Genomic DNA, 26,357 nt, shown 5'->3' with positions numbered 1-26,357 from the left:
TTTGCTGGCTGCTTTTCTAGAGCACAGTGGCGAGCCGTACGAGTGGTCTGGGGTCTTGATGGAGCCCTGGCTGACCAGGAGATGGCTGTGTGTGGCTGTACAGCTCTGTGGTGTTGGACAATGACCTGTGCTGTAAATTTCCTTTAATTTTAGCCAGTTCTGAGCCCTGAATGGCCTATAACTTGGCCTAATTCATCCTAGCACGTCTCTTTTCAATTTTTGAACACCATCTTGCCCGCCTTCCAGGGCCCCCGCCTCCCACCCCTTCTGGAGCTCGCCTGATACAGACAACCTCGGTTTAAAAACTATCTAAAATGGCGGGAAACTTAGCTGTTGACTACTTCTTCAGTGGATGATCAGGAAGGTAAGAAATTGTTGTAAAACGTGTGAAAATTTGGTATGCGTAGCTACCACCATTGGCCAGCTACAACACACAGAATATTTAAAACCGACGTTTCTCGATACCTTTAAATGGGCGATAAGACCGGTTTTCCCAGAGACAGTCACAAATACGAATTATACTCTATTGGTAACTATGAATATATTGCAAATATGGCTGGTGAAAAACTACTTTTTTGCATAATTATGGATTACAGTCAAAATGTAATTACAGTACAAACATGGTAATTACTTAGTAATTACACCGTAATTATAATTACGAAACGTAAAATTTTTTTGCAACCTACTGTAGTAATAGGAAGTATGTGTGAGTCATATTAACACTAGACCACAAATCCCTATTTTGACTGTCTATAAATGTTCCATTTGAGTATAAAGAGTCAAAATAGGGATTTGTGGTTTACATTACCACCCCAGTAATCTCTTCTTGTTTCGTGGCTTTTTTCAGCGATCCCTATTTCTTATTTTAAAATTTTAATTTTTAATATGTCTAGTTTGTGTACTTTTTCCAAATCCATTTACGGATTATAAGTTAAGTTACACATTAGTGTAGTAAGCTAACAGAGATTCCTCAGTTTAAAAGGTTAACTCATTAACTAGATATCTTAATGCAATATTGATTTTGTAATCTATAATAAAGACTGTATTTTGATTTGCATACGCACAAAATATAAGGCAGGATACATTAATTCCTAGTCTACTCAGTGTTTCAGCCATCATCATCACACTTGGTGCCATTGCTGAAAACACACTGTTATATGAGCTAGCTACCTGTCAGAAGAATTACTGATTGTGCACCTATCATATAGGAGACAGTGTTGATGACGGCACAGGAGACTTGAAGAAGAACAAGATGTCTTAGGTGTTTATTCTAACAAGAATGAAACTCTATGATACCAAGTTATAAGAATAGTAACTGTTAGTGTTATAATTCCTATAGAGTCCATTTTTTTTTCAAAAAGAGAAGATAAATTTTCACGTGATATAATGACGCATACATCAAGCATGTGTATTATAGTTGTAGAATTGTCTAGCAGAATAGGTAGTGAAGAGATAGCTATACATTGTAGCTGTAGTGGTATTATTGTAGCAATGACACTTTACAACACCTTTGTATAAATGCATGTATGAACAAGGCAGCATGCAGCAGCAACTGTGTGAGTTGGTGTTAATCAAGCTAAATAGGAGGAGATGGTTAGGCTTGGTCGAAAAGTCTTCCTATGCCAATTTCTGCATGTACAGTGTACAAATCACAATGTCACTACTAATGGCCAGTGGAGTAGCCAGTCTTACATGATTACCAGGAATATGGCAGTCATTACCCATGCAGGAGTACTTTAAACTACCATATTGAGTTCCAATTGCCAGGACTTAGACTGGGCTCTAGCCCCGGAAAGCCTAGGTGTAGCCTGCTAGCAGCAGTGTGTCATAAAGTGGAACACCATAGGTGTAGTCAGCAAAGCCTGGTTAGCATGTGGTCATAAATGCTTGCAACTGTCAATGTCACTAGCTGATCAGATAATGTGCTAGAATAAGTACACAGTAGCTAGTTACAGTGACATAAACACAGTAGCACACAATCCTCCCATATAAGACTGTCAGGCTTCACACCCTGTAAGTTGTTTATGACATGGATACCATATGGGAGGGTTGTTGACGATATGTGGTTTTAGACCACAAAATATTTTTAAATGGTAGGGTTGTAATAAACACCCCACCCAACCTTTTTTGTGTGTGAAAACCACATATCAAAACTTGTGTAAGATATTCCGGATTTCCGAATGGGTTACGCCAGTTTCGTATAAAATAACACCGTCCTCTAAACAAGGCGCCATAACTTCCGCGTATTTTGGTTGACAGACACGAAGTTTGGTTTATCAGATTCCTTGATGAAAGGCGATTCGATTCATGTGTAAGTTCTTTGTGTAGTAACGAAGGGGAAGCTAGAAAGGAGCCTTGTACCGCGAAATTTACGTGTTCAGAATGCCCATAAAAACACGTGTTTTTAAACATATTTCTATAAACTAACCTGTTTAACAGTTTGTACGGTCGGAGTCTTATTAAGCATCCTTCGCTGCGTAGAATGATACCAAATTTAGCGAATTTGGTTAAGGATAACAACTTGTAAATTGGGATTTTCCCGGCGAGATAATTGAATTTTCCAATAGGTTAATGTATGGAGCGCGTATTATGTCATCATCAGCAGTAAATAACTGTCGCTATGGCGACATTTTCCCATTTGTACGGTCAGAATTGGATAGAGAAATTGAAGGGCTTTCTTTTATTGTATGGTGTGCTGTAGAAATTTTGTGAGTTAAAGGTTGTAAATTAGTGTTTTAGCGTGTAGTGTAAAATACATGTATTTTGTATTGGACAAAAAATGACAAGGAATGATGAGATTTTATGATCAGCCTGTTTTACCAAGTTGAGGTTTCAAAAAGGATATTAAACAGATATTAGATTTATTTAATGCATAATTCTTAATTTTTAAAGGTTTAACCCAGTGTTTGAAAACTTTTAATGTTGACCACCTGAAAATGCTTGATTTGACAAATCCCATACATATGTTTTGATATGAGCCATGATATCAGCACTACCATTCATCTTCTCCCTATAATGAACAAACAAAGCACTCACTGTGATGGCTAGGAAGAAGAATAAACTGGATGCCTTGCATGCACGCTTGAACGGCTTCTCGTAGTGAAGACGGGCAGCTCACTAGAGACCCTATTATTAGTATTAGTGATTTAGGATACATAGGCAATGCCTGTATATGATCCTATTCTATAGCTAGCAAAATAAAATCAAACATAATTTAAATTAGCTACCAGTCATGATCGATAGTAAACATTTGTGAGGAGAAGTGTTGATCCAGTAGGTTTTTAAAACTGTTGATAGATTGGGCTGCAATCACATTCTCTGGTAAATTGTTCCATACATTAATGCTCCTTACTGCAAAAAAGTTTGATCTTGGCCGGGTGACAGCACGTGGTTTAAAAAATTTGGTTGTGTGGCCCCTGGTAGAACTGCATGTATTGGTAGAAAAGAAGTCAGATAGCTCGAGTCCAATGTCATTATAAACCATTCGATAAATAAGAATCATGTCACCTCGTAAGCGACGATACTATTATGGCAATCTTGTAAGGTAAAAGAGTGCTGCACAACTTCAATCTGCCATCTATTAACGTTATAAAGACTATAGTCGAACAATACGCATCCCTGAACACACAAGATCCCGTAATTTTATTCTTCTACAGCTTCTTCCGTATACGGAACAGCAGGCAATGGCGAAGAACTTAGAAATTTATCAAGGTGGAAGCCGGTTAGCGATCTGTGGAGTACGGGTTAATTAATGGGTCATGGACACGCAGAAGGACTCAGTGAGTAAGGCTGTGTAGCTTTTATCACGAAAAAATGGAAGCCTTGGGCTGTACACGAGTGAAACAAAATAATTATATAACCAAGTACTAAGAATAATACGAAACGCGGTTAAAATTACATCATAAATACTGAAATAAATAAATAATTAATAATTAATGTTTGAGAAAACTACGAGGCCTAGAGACATAAACTAACCGGGGATCGATTCGCCTGTGAAAAAAAGGCACAAACGTATAATTGTTGTGCCTGTTCATGCTGATGACTTGACCAGACGTGTAATTCTATATAACGCCCAGTACCACACCCTTGCTTAATTACAGACTGCGCGAAGGAGAAGATTAGCGAATGTCCATGAAGTGACTTCAGGAGAGCGAGAGGCCACTTTACACGTAAACAAGAAGATTACAAGTAAGTTTTTATGTTTGTAACATCTCAAGTCTCCATGCCAGCTGCCAGTCACATAAAAATTTAATTAATTAACAATACAAGAAAACATTAAAACACATGCCACGCTCTTTACAATATAAAATACAAGTAAACAATTTTGTCTTGTGCAGCTGGCATGGCGAACTTCCTTTGTGTTGGTGTCAGGCAATTCAATACATGCTTAATCTTTTTTGCCTTTACCTGGCTTAGGCCACTCCAAATAAATTCTCTGTTTCCCGTCCACCGCCCGCATCTAGTTACTGTCAGCTATAAATATTCCATTGTTCCGTATTCTTTCATTATTTTCTGGTTATTGTTGCATACTGACAGGCTCACTTGAAACCATATCAGCTCACATGTCAGCAGTGCTATCATGTTGGCACAAACTTCACGTTTGTGCTATTTTTGCTGCTTAAAAAGGAAGGAATAAGCTTAAGCATGCTTTTATACAGCTTTTTATGGTTGTGCTAGACAAATAATGGCTTAAAAAGCTGCTAATCTTATAATGAATAATGGAAATGAACCACCCGCCCGCATGCACATATGCTTGAGTCCAGGACGGGAAACAGAGAATTTATTTGGAGTGGCCTTAGCTACTAGGTTCTGGCTGGCTTGGCTGTCTTCCTTTATCTGGTTCATCTGGCTTGCATACTCCTACAGTATTGTGTAGCTATCTCCTGCAAGTTGTGTATGCATAATTATAGTGTGTCACCCGTCATTGTGCCATTGCTACACCACTGACGAACCTTATTTAGCTCTAGTTCATGTTGATACTTTACTGTATATTGGCTAATAATTTTTATCTGTTGATGTTGCCTATAATGTATTGCTGCATACAATACTGCAATAATGCATAGTTCTCTCCTGTACGTTTTGTATACATAATTATGTGTACACATCACTTTGCCATTACCACACCAATGATGTACTGGCACTGGTGACATTTAGTTACGATGCCACTATTGTGTTGTATCTGTCACTACTGTGACATATTGAGTTGATTTGGGGATTGTGCCTCACCACCTAATAGCCTCACCAGGGGGCTGTCACGTTGGAATAAATAATAATAATAATAATAATTGTCTTGACGGTAAACCAACACGCACACACTGTACTGGTCATGCACTGCCTTATTGGTAGGTTGCCCCTTTGGTAATTTTACTTGGTTGTATTTGCTAGTAATAAGAATAATAATAATAATATTATGAATAATAATATGAATAATTCGCGTAAAATTCACAATTTTGAATGTTTCCAAATTTCTTCTAGACCATTTTTACTGCTATATCACCATTTGTCTGGGTTCAGTGTTTGATAATAAGCCTTCTGAGTGTTGTTTTATGCTCGAATCTGCTTTCTAAGGCTGGTTTTAGGTGACTGCTCTATTAAGATTTTCAAAAATTCTTCTGCGATCCCTATTATGAACCCACTATCATGGTTCATGATAACCTTTGCAAATTCTGTACATTCACGAGTGGAAAATACTCTTAAAGTAATGTTAGGGCCTATATGCCATGCATGTTCAAATCAACACTCAAGACTGATTTCTTTTATGGAGAAGTTGTTTTTTAAGGAAGTATACTCCAGACACCAAAGTGTAATTTTGTATGAATAATATAGACATTACATAAAATGTTACATTTTGTTCTGACACTAACATATCAAGAAAGCAGAACTATAAGGACAGTGAAATAATCATGGGCTAAAGGAAAATATAAAAACACATACAAGGGATTATTATTATGTACTTAATTTGAAGACTATATGCACTATAGATATGAAATCTCTCTCTCTCTCTCTCTCTTACTATAGATGATGATCACTGCATAGATGAAGAAAGTGACAATATAATGTTAAATTATTGTCTCATCTATCAGTGGCAGGGCTGTACTGGAACTATTAAGTAGATACTGCTGTAGCCTTGGAGATACGGTATCTGCAGCTGATCAAGGTAGAGCTTAAATGTAAGCATACAGGTGTATATACGCATACTTTCACTACAATAATTATCTTTTGTAGAAAAGTATCACATGGACAGCAATCAGCTGCATCGCTACATCAGGGCTTGACATACTGTATACCCTGGAGATAAATGCTAAAACAGGAAGTCTGCCAAGCCTGATACTACGGACAAGGAGAGAATAATTGTGCACACATATAGGTATGGACTATTATGTACATTGAGCATTACTATTTTCTTTAAAGGATCTAGTATTATGGTGAAAAGAGCAAAGAAGTACGGAAAGACACAGAAAGATTATCAACTTAACAACAGTAGAATTTAATTATAATCGCTGTATCATATACATTGTTAAATTATTGATAATGACAATATAACAAAGGTAGTGCAAGTTTATAACAGTCATTATGACTGTTATTTAACAAATCCGATGTGCTAGTTAGTATTACACAAGAAGGTGGTGTTATATTTGGCACCCTCAAATTACAAGTTGTTGTGGTGTTATCAAACAGTACAGTAGTACTGTTTAAGTAGAGACCCTCCCCCCCAAAAAAATAATGCACACTGCCTAAAATGCTACCTTCAAAAAATCATCCTAGAGACATCTTACACCACGAAAATCAACTTTATGGAATAATATTAGTCCATCTCACATGAAATACAGCATTAGAAACAAGAAAACACTTCCCAGTAACCAGATATAGAATTTTTTGTTTAAATCGCCAAAACTTAAAATTTTGTCTGCTTTACTCTCACTCCCTCTCTCGCTCGCTCCCTCACTCACTCACTCCCTCCCTCACTCACTCACTCACTCACTCACTCACTCACTCACTCACTCACTCACTCACTCACTCACTCACTCACTCACTCACTCACTCACCACAGTCGCAACCTTAGAGGCCAAATGAAGCAGCACACAGCCACCATTTTCTGCCACAATAATAAACTCACCAATGGCATGTGTCTTTTAGGGTTCCGACGATTGCAGGCCCTCTGCGCCTTGTCGTTTCTTTTATCTTCAATCAGACTGCTTGTCTTCTTCATCCAACAAAACCATATCAAGGCATTAATTTTCTGTATCAACACTTTCTTTCAGGAGTATATTTAGCTAGACGCCACAGAATTATTTCAGAGCTGGATTTCAGAAGTGCTTCAGTCCTGGTGCTACTATAAGAAGTAATATATGTGTATACTAGCTAGATATCTGAAACTTCACGATATGAGATCCCACTTGCGATAAGTTCATGACCACACCCATCAAATAAGGATTTAGCTGTACTAATGGCGAAAGAGTGCAGAGACCACACCTCTTAACAATCTATCTATTTACCTAACAGTAAACAAGATATTTGTCTAGCTAGCTGCACACACTTTTGTTGACTCAAGATACTCTAATAGAACAGTCACTCTAATACAACAGTCATGTATGATATTCTAATAGAACAGTTACAAATTACACTGTAACTAGCTGTGCTACAACAAAAACTTAACAAACTAGTATTTTAAAAATTGTTAATTTAGAAATGAAATAGGGATCTATGCAATAAAAAGTTGTGAAACAAGAGATGGTATTATGGCATAGGTCAGTGGGAAAGTCCCTACTTAGGTATTGAACAAAATTATAGCTAATGTGCAAAAGTAGGGACTTTGGCACATTAGCTAATTTTTTAGGACTTTCGCATGTTCCTGCAGCTTCAAAATTACAACATTAACTTATCTACTTAACTAAGTGTATACCTTCATGTGTAAGTTCAGTGTATAAGTAAATTTACGTCAAGTTGTGATTGTGTGGAAGTTGACTGTAACAGGTAGAGCTGAACATCGGTAACAAGGACATTGAAGTGCATAATACTGTCACCACATATATAATATATATATATACAGACTCACCAATTGTGAACTGGATCAATGGTTGTCGTCTATTAGACGTGAAGCCATTATTAAGATTCTGTGATGAAGCACTAGATCCAACAAATACATAGTACACATATCCATCTGTTTGTATATCATCAATTACATAACCAGTATCAGATGGATTATAAAATCCTATAACATCTCCAGATAGAAATTGTATTCTGTCAATACTAGTTAGTACAATGTTAGCTTCTTGGTGTGTTAACCCAGTACTGCTGATGTGGCTTGATTGTATCTGAACTTGACCAACTAAATTATAGAGTTGTGGAGTTGATGACTCTCTCCATAGTTGTATATAAGGAAAATTAGTCCCACTGGTACGATTTGATACCCTAACCCTGATGTTGGTTATCTCACCGTTGCAAGTAAAGTTGAGACGTGGAACAATTACTGTCCTACCAGGACTGATAATTTCATTACCATTTTGCTGAACATTATCAACAACATCTATACAAGTCAGTCCACCTACTGAATGATAACCATAACAGTGAATGATCAATCAACAAGCAAATATTATACTACTATCCCATGGGTAAAGGGCATAATATAAATACACTGGAGATACTTTTCCATCTATTTATTTCACTTTATACTGTAGTTCTCTACCAGAATTATATTTGAAGTGTAAGATGTTACTTTTGACTTGATCTGTATATGACCACCTGATATAAATCATGTGACCATGTAGTGAAACAGTAAACTATTCAGTTATTTTTAATTTTGTGTGCTATACATTGTGAATCGTGAAAATAATATACTTAGTTGGTCACAATAAAGAGTTTAGAGTGGGTATTTGAGTGCTTAGGCTATTTATTGTTAATTTGTGACTGGATTTTGAAAAATCAGCCTTAATGTCACATTTTACAATTGGAATATACGTGATTATTAAACTAAGGCATTACAAAAATTCTGTTCAGCTTTACAGTGGTTAGATCAGTAGTCAATACTGAATTACAAGAAATTCTGTGAAATATTTTAATAGGTGCATAAGTGCTTTAGTGGTGATACATATAAGTGTAGATTTCAATGTATTTCACATGTGAAATTAAGACAAAATTGGGTCACATTTTATGTTTGATCCACTGTCCGCATTGCTATGTCTCACTGCCTAATTTTGGTCATTATTATGAGTTTCACCAATATTTCCATCATCTCAGTGTTTATAGAAGTTACAAGTATAAGGAAAAATTAGGAATTTTAAGTTCAATTAAAAATCATAGAAAAAAGTAGGGTGCGGCCGGGTGTATATATCGCTGAATTAGGGATTAAATGTTCACTAGTATATCTGCAGGTGTAGATAACCTCTCTTCTTTCCCTACTTTTTTCTATGATCCCTAATTGAACTTAAAATTCCCAATTTTTCCTTATAGCTACATGTTTGTTTACTTTTTTGGACATTATTATGACTGGAAACTGGGCATATCATATCAAAGAAAAGGAACAGATGGCGCCAAAGTTAATGTTTTTGCCTGAACGCATGCCACAGCTATCAATTACTGACTTGAAAGTGAAATGGTCATTACACTTCACTTTCATCTATGCTCAACCTGTTACACAGAGCTATATACAAACAAAGAACACACTTCTGCAATCAACTCAAGTGTACACCACGAAAAATATGGATGATTCGTGTGCCCCAACTATCAATTACTAACTCAAAAGTGAGTAAAGTGGCATTATACTTTGCTTTCACCTATTTTAGCCCATTACACAGCATTACAATGAAGCATTACAAGGGCCTCTGCAATCAATCTGGAAAATAAGGACGATTTCTAGTTACAAACGTAGGGAAGCCATGCATTGCATACTGCAAATTGACACCTTGGGCAGTCAGCAAAAAGAAATGGGACACAAGGTAAGTCCATGATGCATGTATTGTACACACTGCGGTATGCAAAAAGGCACATCTTGGGATGAAGCAACTTTGAGCAGTGAAAACAACAACCCCATAGCCTTAGCCATTATCGAGTTACACTTGTCTGAAGGCATCAGGCAGGCAGGCAGTCAGTCACTAAAAATTCCATTGAATATTTTCTTCTATAAAGTTTGTACCAATCTATTGGAAGCACTTAGGGCCATACTGAGGGCACTTATGGGCTTGATTATACCTGCCAAGGTGCCAGGGTAGCTTGTTTTTGGGTCCTTTGTTGGCCAGAAAGACCCAAACCTCTGTGATCCCTGATAAATACACATATTTACGTAGCTACATAGAAAAAGGCAGGCAAGATGGGTCCCAATGTCAAGTTAAGGGACTTTAACCATTTCACTTCCCTAAGTTAAGATAATAAGTATCTAATCCAAAACAGCCAAGCTGTACAAAAAGAGTGCGGCTCCCAAAAAGGCTATGGTGAAAAAAGATGTGAAATCCAAGATGGCGGCGCTGTGATGGTAGGTTAATGGTAAAAATTTTAATAACGACAATTCAGGTGAATTTGGTGCTGCTTGGTCTTGGCACTAAATTCGTTGTTATTAAAATTTTTACCATTAACCTACCATCACAGCCATTTCTTGGCTGCCACCTTGGATTTCACATCTTTTTTCACCATAGCCTTTTTGAGGGCTGCACTTTTTTTTTTTTACAGCTTGGCTGTTTTGGATTAGATATCACTTCTTATTGTAATTGTATACCCCAAAGCCAGCCTATGGCTGGCTTTTGGGGTTTATTAAACTTTTAGTTTTTATCTTTACCACAGGAAGAAAAAAAAAGATTTAATCATAATCATAATCAAGATTTAAAGACAATTTTTGATTTTTTAATACTTCAACTATTTTTGATTTCATCAGTAATTATACAAATTATATATATTACATGCTAATTATTTCCTACAGGATAACTTGTTTGCAGCTGATCTCTCTGCTGGGTGATTTGCATGTAGCTGAACTCTCTACAGCATTCTCTCTACAGGGTGAATTGTTTCTAGCTGAACTCTCTATAGGGCTATCTGTTTATAGTTGAACTCTCTACAGGGTGATTTGTTTGTAGCTGATCTCTCTATAGGGTACAGATTGTTTGCAGCTGATCTCTCTGCAGGATGGTAGAGGCTTTGAAATTCATCTTACCAGCTGTAATTCTCTTAAGCTCTAGCATACGTATGTAGGTAGTTCCAGTGCCCTCACTCGTAACTAGGGACGTGTTTATTATGCCGGAATAAAATTGAGAATAATAGCTAGTGGAAAGAATTGGGGAATAATCGGATGAGTTCTGGGAATAATTAGTGTACAATTATAAGTTTTTCTTGCAGTGTGATACAAAAAAATTTTTGATACAACACTGAAACAGTGCAAGCATTAAACAGTTGAAAAGATCCATGACTGAAGAGGCTTGATATTACATGTATGATATCTTTGGCCAATCCATCCGCCATAGTATTCCAGTGATTACACAATAGCTAATTTATTATCCAATTAACATTCCATGGCTTCTGGTAAGGTGGTCTATTGACAAGCCTTTGCCTACTGGAAGTAATAGAGGTTATGAGTAGGCAGGAGTCTATTATGCTTTTTAATCTTCCAATTATTCTTTCTGGCAATTCTTTTTACATTTATCTATTATTCCCCTGTAATTTGTGTATAAACAAACATATTAGAGTTTTACATAAGCGACTGCTATATTAGAATTATGGATTCGAATTTGACTGCTCTATTAGAGTATAAGTGACTGCTCTATTAGAGTATCTCACTTTGTATTGTTTTGCATGAATGAATGTAAAATAGACGTCATTATAAGCAGTGATGCCTAATTGTTAATCTTCTAGTTTGCTGTGATCCATGTATTCACCATTTTAGAAACACAGAAACTCACATTCCTTCCTTCATATTCATAGCGCATTGTTTAGAATACTTCAGCACTATCCCCTTCAGCACATCACACGTGTCTAACATCATTACTATTGACACAGCAACGGACTGTGAAAAGAATTGACGGACTTCCAGGTAACTGTGTTTTCATAAAATCATGTTATATTATTTGTGACCAGATTTTACAAAACCAATCCAAATCACACATTAGTCAAAATCAAACTAACACCTCCAGTGGATAGCTACACTATCGTACTAGTAGTTTTGACACTCATTACCACTCAAACTACTTGAGGATGGTTTCAACAGACGTCTTTTCTGGGGGGTATGTAGAGCTAGAATGGCCGTTTTAGGCCTTGTGAAGGACCTGGCTTGGCAAGAATCAGTGGTTTATTGGTGGACAGCCTGATAATGTTGGCCAGACATTTTTTCTGTGGATTTTACTACATATCAACTACTAATGAGACAGTACAGCCCTGTAATCTAGTCTCTGGACCCCAATCATGGTCTGTCTCCATTTTGAGGTCTAACTCTTGCCCACTCCACCACCCCCCCCCCCCCCCCCCCCCTCCACCTCTTTGTGAGCATTCATGATACTATTTCACTCATCCAACAACTCAGATTTTCTATCTTATTTGGCGGGAAACTACAAGTATTGGAAGTGGTCTGAAACGTAACAGATTGAAGCACCTTTAATGCAAGATTCATACGCGTGCATGCTATCCTTGGAGAATTATGCTGGGTTGAATTCTTTAAAACCGTTTATCTCAAAATTTCTAATGTGCGATTTGGATCATTTTTTCCAAAATCTAGGCACATTTATGGTCTGTTTGCCTTCATGCTGAATTGTAAGGTTAGTTCATTACTTATAGGCATAAATTCCACCAATATTTAGCATAGAGAGAAGGCTTGTAGATGGTGAAGTTAATTACTGATGAAATGTGGCTGTGGCACGTGTCAGAAAATGTTCAAAACTTCTCCGCCAAAGGGTGTGAATTATATCGTAGATCAGTGTTGCAGGGCTGCCATTGCCACTCCATGTAGTAAGAAGTATCTGTGGTCACAAAACCTGCTTACGAACTTGCAGTAATGGCAACTTTGGCACTGTATCGCATGCTAGAAATTCCTATTAATAAACTCTTTGGTGCCAGCTTGATGGTGATTATTATGCAGCAAATCCGGGGTCAATCGGTGCTACTGTTTGGGAGTTAACTGGACCACAGACAGACAGCAATTCATCTTTATATATATATATATATATATCACTCTAGGCACACTCACCAGATAGGTGAAAGAACTACACCTATTCTTTCCAGTACTTAGATATTACCTGTTGTGTGACAAGGTATAGTTTGTGCCAACTTATCCTATTGTCGCAGGCCCGGTCACCATACATGTATTCTTCCTCAGTGGGAATGTAGCTACCACTGTCAGTGGCACATACATATATTTCTACCTACACTACACATAGTGTGCATATTAGTGTGCATACCCAAATAACTATTATGCTTACATAAAATTACACACAATACATGACACTTTAGCCATGGCACTCATGTTGTGAACATGATGTAGCACATTGTGGACCAGATTTCCGAATGATTAGTACATTGGGCTGTTAAACCCAACGTAGTGGGCATAGATCCACAGCTGTGAATACACTACCCTTGACAACAATTTTAAGTTTTACTACATAAATGGCGAGTTCTTATGATAAATGGTGAGTTCTTATGATAAATGGTGAGTTCTTATGATAAATGGTGAGTTCTTATGATAAATGGTGAGTTCTTATGATAAATGGTGAGTTCTTTAAATGGTGGGTTCTTATGATAAATGGTGAGTTCTTATGGGAAATGGTGAGTTCTTATGGTAAATGGTGAGTTCATATGATAAATGGTGAGTTCTTATGATAAATGGTGAGTTCTTATGGGAAATGGTGAGTTCATATGATAAATGGTGAGTTCTTATGATAAATGGTGAGTTCTTATAATGTACAGAGCCTTTCATTGTTATTTGTAATGAATAGAAATAAAATAAGCAGCAACTGTAGTATAGCTACATAGGTAATAGCATTCAATTCCCATTCAGTTTTCATTTTCAATGCCTGCAGTTATTTAATGACTGTAGATAATTCTCATACCTAAATGTATAGCTTTCCAATTACACAATTGGCCATAAGAATAACACCTTGCTCTGCTCTTATACATGCAAGAGACATATGTGCAGTATGTAAGCCACTTAAATGGTGAATCTCCTCCTTGTAAATACTACAGCTGAATTTCTTTCATACTATACAAGTAGAAGGCATTTTAAATTGGATTAGGGATCAAAGAAGAGAAAAGTATTGAAATAAGGGAAAAGCTAAAAAGTGGTGAAACAAGAAAGGTTGTCTATGCCTGCAGAGATCATTGTGGTAATTTTGTGTCAGAACGTGTACCCCAACAATCCACTACATGTAAGAAAGGGAGGTAGCCACTATGCTTTGCTTTCAACTATATATGCAGCATTAAAAATGAATAACAGTATGAGACGTGTATCTACAATCAATCCAGTTGCTACAAAAACTGCAGCTGATAAGCCTATAAGCATAACAGCCAACACAGCCACAGGTAAGCCACACTGTACTATCATAAATTGTAACTTTGCATTGTCAACAAAAAGAACTGGAGCACAAAGGAGGACCATGATGCGTGTATTGTATGTACTGCAGTTGGTGAAAAGGTACATTTCAGGACAAAGCAATGTTGAACAGTGAAGAAATCAAGTCTGTGGCCTTATCCATTGTTGACTTTTTCTGACTTACTAGACAGATGCTAAAAGCATGATGGGGCAAGCCTGAGTTGTGTAAAAAGTGATGCGGCATCAACTGTATTAGCATGAATAGCGTTTAATACATGTGTGTTTGTAGCTATACATACAGGAATGCTCAGGCTACTCTAGAGGTAGCTGAAGGGAGGTGAAAAAAGTTCAAGTTGGGAGGCTCAGTGGCTTGCCAATATATAGCTACATAACTGTGTTTGAAGTGTAGTCAGCTAGGACTTGGCATGATAATTTTGAGTAATAGATGCTGTAAGATTAATCTGCTGGCACTTTTGATACACTTATGATGTCAGGAAAGGGCTGCTTAAAGGTTGAGGTGGGGTACTTCAAGCAGTCAGTCATTATGCTCCTGTTATCAATTTGAGAGATAAAGGCTGGGTGAAGGTAGTAAGGTACTTTCTACTGTAGCTACTATTTTTTTGTAAAGTGTCATACCATTTGCATAACATCAGCATGATACAGCTGTACATAGTACTGTACTTTAATTAGAACATATGTTTGCACATGTGTATATCAACTGTTGGACTGCATGGCAATGATGGATTCATCAGTTTTTGAAGTACCTTCATCCGTTTATCCACAACAAACCTTGCTTATGTTTCTTCTTCAGTTTTCTTTCTCTTCTAAGCCTATCACAGTCTCTTCTTCTTCTGAGTCTTTCTTCCCTCTCTTCTGCACTTTCAACATTACTCACCATAATCAACGTGTCACGTGCAATAAAAGTCACATCTTACCATGTGCACTAGTGCCGGAGTTACTATCGTAAACTTTTGGAAAAGTAACAGTTGTACAATGGTTGAATCAACTACTAACAGTGTGGGACTTTCCGTGTTCATTGTGTAAATGCTTGGGAACGTGACGGTCGTACGACAGTCTAATGAACTACTAACAGTGTGGGCCTTTCCGTGTTTGTTGCATAAACACTCGGGAACTTGACGCATGATGGTCCATTGTTTACTGCCAGTGTGGGGCTCGCTCTGGCTCGCCCCAACTAACTGACTGATTCCTTAAGGCAAGTGCAAATCAATAACAGCTAAGGCTACAAGCTTGATTTTTTACTGCTTCAGCCTGAAAGGGTATGTATGTTGCTATAATAATGTAAGGGTACAACAAAACAATGTACTTAGCTTTCAACTGTTACACAGCCCTTCACATGGATAACATGTGAAGAAAGCTTAGTACTGATCACCTTACTGTCAGAGGTGCAGCACAAATAATTATGGGCCATTTCCGTTATATTATTAACAAAATTGATGTGCTACTGCGAATTATTGAAAAGAAGATACACATGAAGGTAAATCCATGATGTGTGCATTGTATGTACTGCAATATGCAAAAGGCATTTGTTGCAACACCTTACAATCAAGCCCAGCCTTAACTGCTTTGAATTATGATTGCCTGAACACATGGAGAAAACTCCACTAAACAATATTTTTAGCAACTTTGGATAGCACTAAAGGTTGTCTTTCCTTTGATGCAGTGTTATAGAAGTTCACTAGTGATGAATTATAATTATGTTAGTAGACAAAAGCACTACTCCAGCATAGGGGTTAAGTTTTCTGCTTTAGGTGATGGTCCTCCTTGTTTAAGCACTAATAATTTTTACTAGCTTGTAAAATTCTTACACTTGCATGTAATAAGTATACTATTCTGATGGCTCTAATCTTTCATTGTATGTCATGTAGTAGATAACGTTATGGATTACCACGTTTCATGGGACACAGAAGTGGGATGTACAGACTAAAAAAGCAGCCTTTCACTCAGTGTAGCCCAATGTGCAGACTTATATACACTCACTACAGTCTGTATTTCTTCCTCAAAGGATTAAACAGCCCATTTATTCAGCTCAACACTTACTAAATGTGGTTAAAGTTGACGAGACTTGTCGCCAATATCACCCTCACAACAACTGCCACAAAACTCACTCAACGTTTAAACGCTTTTAAAATATAATAGCTAGGTACTATCAGGCGAAGTACGATAGCATCACATCTCTAGAATAACTTGGGCAATGAAATGCTGTCTGTGACCCTGTTATCACAATTTTGTAACATTTTTCCTCGAGCAATGGTGCAATAAAACTCTACGATTGACCCTCAAAAATATGTTTAACTACTGTGTAAAACCATCAAAATAAAGCAAGCTTGATTGACTATCCTTAGTTTTAGCGACGAAAAATGCATTGTACAACAACAGTATCCTCGCGCATGCGAACTATCATTTCACGGGAAATACAAATCACAACAGCTGTGAATATACTATTAGCTTGTTCTTTGTGCTGATTACTTGTTCTGTCGCCATACCCTGCTGCTGTTTAGTAGTGTTAATAAGTTTTTATCAGCTGCTCTGGGATTCAGGTAAGCTGCAAACTTAGTATTACAATATAAAATACAATTAATATTAATTTTAGTATGGCAACAGGCTTGGGGTCAAATACATAAGTATTTGTATTTAGCTGTATTTAAATACTATTTTTGAGTATTTGTATTTTGAAGTTTTGAAACAACATGTATTTGTATTTGTTCTTAAATACTTTGTGTAAAAACTTAAAACACTTTGTGCAAATACTTCGCTTCTGAAATTTCGAGGAAGAATCTGAACCCCCAGCCAAGAAATAAAAACCTTTTTTGGTGATTTAATAAATGAATCTGACTCAGCAACTGCTAATACTTCCAATGATTTAAACACAATGTTGAAAAATCCTTTCACCCTGCACACCGCAAGAAGAAGACCCACTTGTGTTTTGGAAAGTAAATCAAACAAAATTTCCACATTTAGCCAAAATGGCATGTAGATTTCTCTGCATTTCTCTGCATCGTTTAGCATAGCAGGTAAAGTCTTTTGCCCTGATCGATGCCATTTAACTGACATATGATTTGAGGAATATAATATATGTTTATAAGATCTAATCCAAAACAGCCAAGCTGTAAAAAAAGAGTGCGGCCCTTGAAAAGGCTATGGTGAAAAAAGATGTGAAATCCAAGGTGGCGGCCAAGAAATGGCTGTGATGGTAGGTTAATGGTAAAAATTTTAATAACGACAATTCAGGTGAATTTGGTGCCGCTTGGTCTTGGCACAAAATCCACCTGAATTGTTGTTATTACAATTTTTACCATTAACCTACCATCACAGCCATTTCTTGGCTGCCACCTTGGATTTCACATCTTTTTTCACCATAGCCTTTTCAAGGGCCGCACTACTTTTTTTACAGCTTGGCTGTTTTTGATTAGATTTCACTTCTTTTTGTATTTGTATACCCCAAAGCCGGCCTATGGCCAGCTTTGGGGCTTTTTAACCTATATTTTTTTTCTTTACCACAGGAAAAAGAAAAATATGAAGCAGATTTTATAAATACTTTAACTCATTCTGATTTTATCAGTAAATGTACAAAATTATATATATAATGCATATCAAGACACACGGTAGTGTGTCGTGCGGCCCAAGAAGTCGGCGCGCCACACAGTGAGTATATTAACAGGAAGAAAGAAAACGCAATATACACACCTATGTAGCTCTGTGATCCCTTATGCGATTGGAACCAAATTTTCTAGAGATTGGAACCAAATTATGCGATTGGAACCAAATTTTCCCAGTTAGGGGAGTCTACATACCAAATTTGAAGAAAATCACTCCAGCCATTTCCGAGATACGAGCGAACAAAATTTCGTTTTAATTTCTTCGTTTTTTTCTTCTTCATCTTCATTTCGCACACTTCGCAAAATTCGCCATAAAACACGAATGCGTGCTCGGATTGGGCTGACATTTGGCACACTTAAAGGGCTCATTAAGGCGGATCTCCGTACCAACTTTGGTAGGAATCCGATGAACATTCACGGAGTTATGACCGATTATTTGCGTAAAATAAGGTCGAAGGTCTGTCACGCCTACAGGGTAAACCCCTTGGAGGAATCAGTTGAAAATTGATATGTAGATTGAGCACCCATCGTAGGAGTGCCTTTTTGTGGTTTGAAAGGAATCGGGATAAAGACCATGGAGATATGACACAAAACCCACCTGTGTAAAAATTACGCGATCGATTTTTATGAATAAAAAACTATTAGTTTTCGTGTCTACCAGGCAAACCGCTTAGACCAACGAGCTGAAAATCAGTATGTAGCTGGAATAATCATCATAGAAAGTCCTTGCAGTAGTACAGAAGAATCGAATTACAAATCACTGAGTTATGATTCGAAAGGCAACTACGTGCAGCAAATGCGAGATCGAGATACTCTAATAGAACAGTCACCCTAATAAAGCATTCAGCTGCATTTATAATTTACTCAGTAATATTACATTGCAAGTTATTCTGTAGAGAATTCAGCTAAAAACAAGTCACCCGTAGTCAGATCAGCTAGAAGAAGGTAACCTTATAGAGGGTTCAGCTACAAAGAAGCCATCATGTAGAGAGTTCAGCTCAAATAAATCACCCTGTAGAGAATTCAGCTACAAACAAATTACCCTGTAGAGAGATCAGCTAGAAGAAGTTACCTTGTAGAGAGTTCAGTTACAAAGAAACAATCATGCAAAGAGTTTAGCTGCAAACAAATCACCCAGTAGAAAGTTCCGTTATGAACAGATCACACTGTAGAGAGTTCAGTTAGAAACAAGTCATCCTGTAGATAGATCAGCTAGAAGAAGTCACTTTGTAGAGAGCTCAGCAACAAAGAAACCACCATGTAAAAGAGTTCAGCTGCAAACAAATCACCTGTAGAGAGTTCAGCTAGGAACAAGTCACCCTGTACAGAGATCAGCTAGAAACAAGTCATCCTGTAGAGAGTTCAGCTAGAAGAAATTACATTGTAGAAAATTCAGCTACAAAGAAACTACCATGTAGAGAGTTCAGCTGCAAACAAATCGCCCTGCAGAGAATTCAGCTACAAACAAATTACCCTGTAGAAAGATCAGCTAGAAGAAGTTACCTTGTAGAGAGTTCAGCTACAAACAAATCATCCTGTAGAGAGTTCAGCTAGAAACAAGTCACCCTGTACAGAGATCAGCTAGAAACAAGTCACCCGTAGAGAGTTCAGCTAGAAGAAGTTACAATGTAGAGAGTTCAGCTACAAAGAAACTATCATGTAGAGAGTTCAGCTGCAAACAAATTGCCCTGTAGAGAATTCAGCTATAAACAAATTACCCTGTAGAAAGATCAGCTAGAAGAAGTTACCTTGTAGAGAGTTCAGCTACAAATAAATCACCCTGTAGAGACTTCAGCTAGAAACAAGTCACCCTGTAGAGAGATCAGCTAGAAACAAGCCACCCGTAGAGAGTTCAGCTAGAAGAAGTTACATTGTAGAGAGTTCAGCTACAAAGAAACTACCATGTAGAGAGTTCAGCTGCAAACAAATCGCCCTGTAGAGAATTCAGCTACAAACAAATTACCCTGTAGAAAGATCAGCTAGAAGAAGTTGCCTTGTAGAGAGTTCAGCTACAAACAAATCATCCTGTAGAGAGTTCAGCTAGAAACAAGTCACCCTGTAGAGAGATCAGCTACAAACAAGTCACCCTGTAGAGAAATCAGCTAGAAACAAGCCACCCGTAGAGAGTTCAGCTAGAAGAAGTTACATTGTAGAGAGTTCAGCAGTTTAGCTGCAAAAAAATCGCTCTGTAGAGAATTCAGCTACAAACAAATCACCCTGTAGAAAGATCAGCTAGAAGAAGTTACCTTGTAGAGAGTTCAGCTACAAAGAAACCATTCTGTAAACAGCTCAGCTGCAAACAAATCACTTGTACAGAATTCAGCTACAAACAAATCCCCCTGTAGAGAGATCAGCTATAAGAAGTTACCTTGTAGATCGTTCAGCTACAAACAAATCACCCTGTAGAGAGATCAGCTACAAGAAGTTACCTTGTAGATCGTTCAGCTACAAACAATTCACCCTGTAGAGAGAGCATCTAGAAGAAGTCACCTTGTAGAGTGTTCAGTTACAAAGAAACCACCATGGAGATTTCTGTAATCAATATATGTATTATATATATAATTTGTACATTTACTGATAAAATATTTAAAGTACATCTTCTTCATCTTTTCTTCTTCCTGTGATAAAGAAAAAGAAGACAGGTTATAAAGTCTCAAAGCCAGCCATAGTTGGGGTATACAAATACAAAAAGAAATGAAATCTAATCCAAAACAGCCAAGCTGTAAAAAAAGTGTGCGGCCCTTAAAAAGGCTATGGTGAAAACAGATGTGAAATCCAAGGTGGCGGCCAAGAAATGGCTGTGATGGTAGGTTAATGGTAAGAATTTTAATAACGAAAATTCAGGTGAATTTGGTGCCAAGACCAAGCGGCACCAAATTCACCTGAATTTTCGTTATTAAAATTTTTACCATTAACCTACCATCACAGCCATTTCTTGGCCGCCACCTTGGATTTCACATCTCTTTTCACCATAGCCTTTTTAAGGGCCGCACACTTTTTTTACAGCTTGGCTGTTTTGGATTAGATATTTATTACATGTCAATTAATCCCCACAGCATAATTTGCAGCTGATCTCTCTACTGGGTGACTTAAAATGTAGCTGAACTCTCTACAGGGTGATTTGCTTGTACGTAGATGAACTCTTTACAGGATTCTCTCTACAGGGTTATCTTGACTCTAGCTGAACTCTCTGCAGGGTTATCTGTTTGTAATTCAATTCTCTACAGGGTGATTTGTTTGCAGCTGAACTCTCTACAAGATAACTTCTTATAGCTGATCTGTCTACAGGGTGACTTGTTTCTAGCTGGTCTCTCTACAAGGCGATTTGTTTGTAGCTGAATTCTCTACAGGGTGATTTGTTTGCAGCTGAACTCTCTACATGGTGGTTGCTTTGTAGCTGAACTCTCTAAAAGGTGACTTCTTCTAGCTGAACTCTCTACAGGGTGATCTTTTCATAGCTGAACTCTCTACAAGATGATTTGTTTGCAGCTGAACTCTCTACATGCTGATTTCTTTGTAGCTGAACTCTCTACAGGGTGATTTGTTTGTAGCTGAACTCCCTACAAGGTAACTTCTTCTAGCTGATCTTTCTACAGAGCGATTTGTTTGTAGCTGAGTTCTCTACAGGGTGTTTGTTTGCCGCTGAACTCTCTACATGGTAGTTTCTTTGTAGCTGAACTCTCTACAATGTGACTTCTTCTAGCTGAACTCTCTACAGGGTGACTTGTTTCTAGCTGATCTCTCTACAGGGTGACTTGTTTCTAGCTGATCTCTCTACAGGGTGACTTGTTTCTAGCTGAACTCTCTACAGGGGATTTGTTTGCAGCTGAACTCTCTACATGGTGGTTTCTTTATAGCTGAACTCTCTACAATGTGACTTCTTCTAGCTGATCTCTCTACAGGGTGATTTGCTTGTAGCTGAACTCTCTACAGGTGATTTGTTTGTAGCTGAATATTTTACAAGGTGATACTTCTAGCTGATCTCTCTACAGGATGACTTGTTTCTAACTGAACTCTCTACAGGGTGATCTGTTCATAGCTGAACTTTCTACTGGGTGATTTGTTTGCAGCTACTGTATAGTATGTTCACATTGAGCTGAATCCTAAAAAACATTTAATAACTCATGGATGCAATTACACATGATCTTGAAATTTGGCTCATTTGTAGTACTGCTTGACCGGCTAAAAATATTTCAAAATCTTTTTATTCAAATGTTTGACATAATATTTATGGCCAATCAAAATTTTCACAATACATTTCCTACGGGGAAGCCATATAAATACAGTGTCCATTACAGCCCTTTCCCGAACTTGTAATGGAGCCAAAACGTATGTGTCTGTTGTTGACACCTTTGCTGTTACCAATAATCATCTGGTTGGCTGAAATGTTAACTCTGTTGAGAAAAAATCCACTTTTAATTTTTAGCTGTTTTTCAGGATTCAGCTCAACGTGAACATACTATAAACTCTCTACATGGTGATTTCTTTGTAGCTGACCTCTCTACAAGGTAACTTCTTCTAGCTGATCTCTCTACAGGGTGACTTGTTTCTAGCTGATCTCTCTACAGGGTGACTTGTTTCTAACTGAACTCTCTAAAAGTGATTTGTTTGCAGCTGAACTCTCTACATGGTGGTTTCTTTATAGCTGAACTCTCTACAAGGTGACTTCTTCTAGCTGATCTCTCTACAGGGTGATTTGTTTGTAGCTGAACTCTCTACAGGTGATTTGTTTGTAGCTGAACTCTCTACAAGGTGATGCTTCTAGCTGATCTCTCTACAGGATTACTTGTTTCTAACTGAACTCTCTACAGGGTAATCTGTTCATAGCTGAACTTTCTACTGGGTGATTTGTTTGCAGCTGAACTCTCTACATGGTGGTTTCTTTGTAGCTGAACTCTCTACAGGGTAACTTCTTTTAGCTGATCTTTTTACAGGGCATATTTGTTTGTAGCTGAGTTCTCTACAGGGTGATTTGTTTGCAGCTGAACTCTCTACATGGTAGTTTCTTTGTAGCTGAACTCTCTACAATGTGACTTCTTCTAGCTGAACTCTCTACAGGGTGACTTGTTTCTAGCTGATCTCTCTACAGGGTGACTTGTTTCTAGCTGAACTCTCTACAGGTGATTTGTTTGCAGCTGAACTCTCTACATGGTGGTTTCTTTGTAGCTGAACTATCTACAAGGTAACTTCTTCTAACTGATCTTTCTACAGGGTGATTTGTTTGTAGCTGAATTCTCTACAGGGTGATTTATTTGCAGCTGAACTCTCTATAAGGTGACTTCTTCTAGCTGAAATCTCTACAGAGCGATTGATGTTTTGCAGCTGAACTCTCTACATGATGGTTTCTTTGTAGCTGAACTCTCTACAAGGTGATTTCTTCTAGCTGATCTTCTCTACAGGGTGATTTGTTTGCAGATGAACTCTCTACATGGTGGTTTCTTTGTAACTGAACTCTCTACAGGGTGATTTGTTTGTAGCTGAACTCTCTACAGGGTGATCTGTTCGTAGCTGAACTCTCTATAGGGTGATTTGTTTGCAGCTGAACTCTCTACATGATAGTTTATTTGTAGCTGAACTCTCTACAAGGTGACTTCTTCTAGCTGATACAGGGTGACTTGTTTCTAGATGAACTCTCTTCAGAGTGACTTGCATGTAGCTAAATTGTCTATCAGATTAACTGTTTGTAGCTGAATTCCGTACAGAATATCTTGCAATGTAATATAATTCTAAGTTATAAACGTAGCCGAATGCTCTATTAGGGTGACTGTTCTATTAGAGTGTCTCGATCTCGCATTTGCTACACGTATTGCCTTTCGAATCATAACTCAGTGCTTTGTAATCCGATTCTTCTGTACTACTGCAAGGACTTTCTATGATGATTATTCCAGCTACATACTTATTTTCAGCTCATTGCTCTAAGCGGTTTACCTGGTAGATGTGAAAACTAATAGTTTTTTTATTCATAAAAATCGATTGCATAATTTTGAGACAGGTTGGGTTTTGTGTCATATCGCCATGGTCTTTATCTCGATTCCTTTCAAACAACAAAAAGGCACTCCTACGATGGTTACTCCATCTACATATCAATTTTCAACTCATTCCTCAAAGGGGTTTACCCTGTAGGCGTGACAGACCTTCAACCTTATTTTACGCACATAATCGGTTATAACTCCGTGAATGTTCATCGGATTCCTACCACAGTTGGTACTGAGATTTGCCTTAATGAGCCCTTCAAGTGTGCCAAATTGCAGCCCTATCCGAGTACACATTCGTGTTTTATGGCAGATTTTGCGAAGTGTGCGAAATGAAGAAGATGAAGAAGAAAAAAAACGAAGAAATTAAAATGAAATTGTGTTCGCTCTTATCTCGGAAATGGCTGGACCAATTTTCTTCAAATTTGGTATGTAGACTCCCATAACTGGCCGGCACGTCTGTAGCAAATTTGGTTCCAATCGGATTAGGGATCACAGAGCTACATAGGTGTGTAAATTGCATTTTCTTTCTTCCTGTTAATATACTCACAGTGTGGCACGCCGGCTTCTTGGGCCGCACGACACACTATCGTGTGTCTTGATCTAAACCAAAACAGCCAAGCTGTAAAAAAAGTGTGGCCCCCAAGGTAAAAAAAAGATTTGAAATCCAACGTGGCTGCCAAGAAATGGCTGTGATGGTAGGTTAATGGCAAAAATTTTAATTACGACAATTCAGGTGAATTTGTGTTGCCTCCTCCACTAGGATTCGGCACCAAATTCACCTGAATTGTCGTAATTAAAATTTTTACCATTAACCTACCATCACAGCCATTTCTTGGCTGCCACCTTGGATTTCACATCTTTTTTCACCTTGGGGACCGCACTCTTTTTTTACAGCTTGGCTGTTTTGGTTTAGATATCACTTCTTTTTGTATTGCAAGTCACAAAACTGGCTATATGGCTTTGATGCTGCTTCCTTTTAACTTGTAAGGAATTGTGGAAGAAAGGAAGTAATTGTGTGTATAGCTTTTGTCTGATGAAATATTTGTATATTTAACATTGAATGATGATTATCACATACTGTAGTTAATAAGGTGACTTCTTAAACTGTAGCTGAAACTCTCATTGTTTATAGCTGAGCTCTTTTCAGGGTGATTTGTTTCTAGCTGAACTCTCTACAGGATGATTTGTTTCTAGCTGAACTCTCTACAGGGTGATTTGTTTGCAGCTGAACTCTCTACATGGTGATTTCTTTGTAGCTGAACTCTCTTGTACAAACTGAACTCTCTACAGGGTGGCTGAATTCTTTACAGCGTGATTTATTTGCAACTGAACTCTCTACAAGATGATTTGTTTCTAGCTGATCTCTCTATAGTGTAACTTGATTGTAGCTGAACTCTCTACAGGATGGTTTCTTTGTAGCTGATTTCTCTAAAGAGTGACTTGTTTCTAGCTGATCTCTCTACAGGGTGACTTGGTTTCTAGCTGATCTCTGGATGACTTGTTTCTAGCTGATCTCTCTACACGATGACTTGTTTCTAGTTGAACTATCTAGAAGGTTATCTGTTTGTAATTGAACTCTCTACAAGGTGGTTTCTTTGTAGCTGATCTCTCTACAGGGTGACTTGTTTCTAGCTGATCACTAGATGACCTATTTCTAGTTCTAGCTGATCACTCTACACAGTGACTTGTTTCTAGCTGAACTCTCTATAAGGATTTCTATTTGCGATTGAACTCTCTACAGGATGGCTTCTTTGTAGCTGATCTCTCTACCGGGTGACTTGTTTCTAGCTGATCTCTCTACAGGATGACTTGTTTCTAGCTAATCTCTGGATGACTTGTTTCTAACTGATCTCTCTACACGGTGACTTGTTTCTAGCTGAACTCTCTATAGGGTTTTCTGTTTGCAATTGAATTCTCTACAGGATGGTTTCTTTGTAGCTGATCTCTCTACAAGGTGACTTGTTTCTAGCTGATCTCTCTACAGGGTGACTTGTTTCTAGTTGAACTCTCTATAGGGTTATCTGTTTGTAATTGAACTCTTCACAGGATGGTTTCTTTGTAGCTGCTCTCTCTACGGGGCAGGGACGTAGCAGGATTTTTTGAAGGGGGGTTCCAGCACCAGCATTGAGTTACTAGAGCAGGGGTCTGGGGGCACAGCCCCCAGCTGTTGAGAGCTTTTAATATTTTAATAAATCAAAACTCAGCAAATTGCTATATTTTATGCAAAAAGTACATTAATTATGATGCATTAAGTGCCCCTAGGATGAA

At 37.8% G+C, this 26,357-nt stretch overlaps 1 protein-coding gene across 2 annotated transcripts in view; it reads right to left on the bottom strand.

The window, feature by feature from the left end:
- The window catches only part of LOC136255731 (receptor-type tyrosine-protein phosphatase S-like), a 133,059-nt gene that overhangs the window by 102,430 nt on the left and 4,272 nt on the right, over positions 1-26,357 (bottom strand). For both annotated transcript variants that reach the window (XM_066048571.1, XM_066048572.1), the window contains exon 2: positions 8,057-8,548. In XM_066048571.1, the coding sequence (XP_065904643.1) occupies positions 8,057-8,548 (492 nt within the window). The remainder of the gene's footprint in view (positions 1-8,056; positions 8,549-26,357) is intronic.

The sequence above is a fragment of the Dysidea avara genome, chromosome 5, assembly GCF_963678975.1.
Source record: "Dysidea avara chromosome 5, odDysAvar1.4, whole genome shotgun sequence".
NCBI lineage: Eukaryota > Metazoa > Porifera > Demospongiae > Dictyoceratida > Dysideidae > Dysidea > Dysidea avara.
This window is presented reverse-complemented; position numbering and strand designations above follow the sequence as displayed.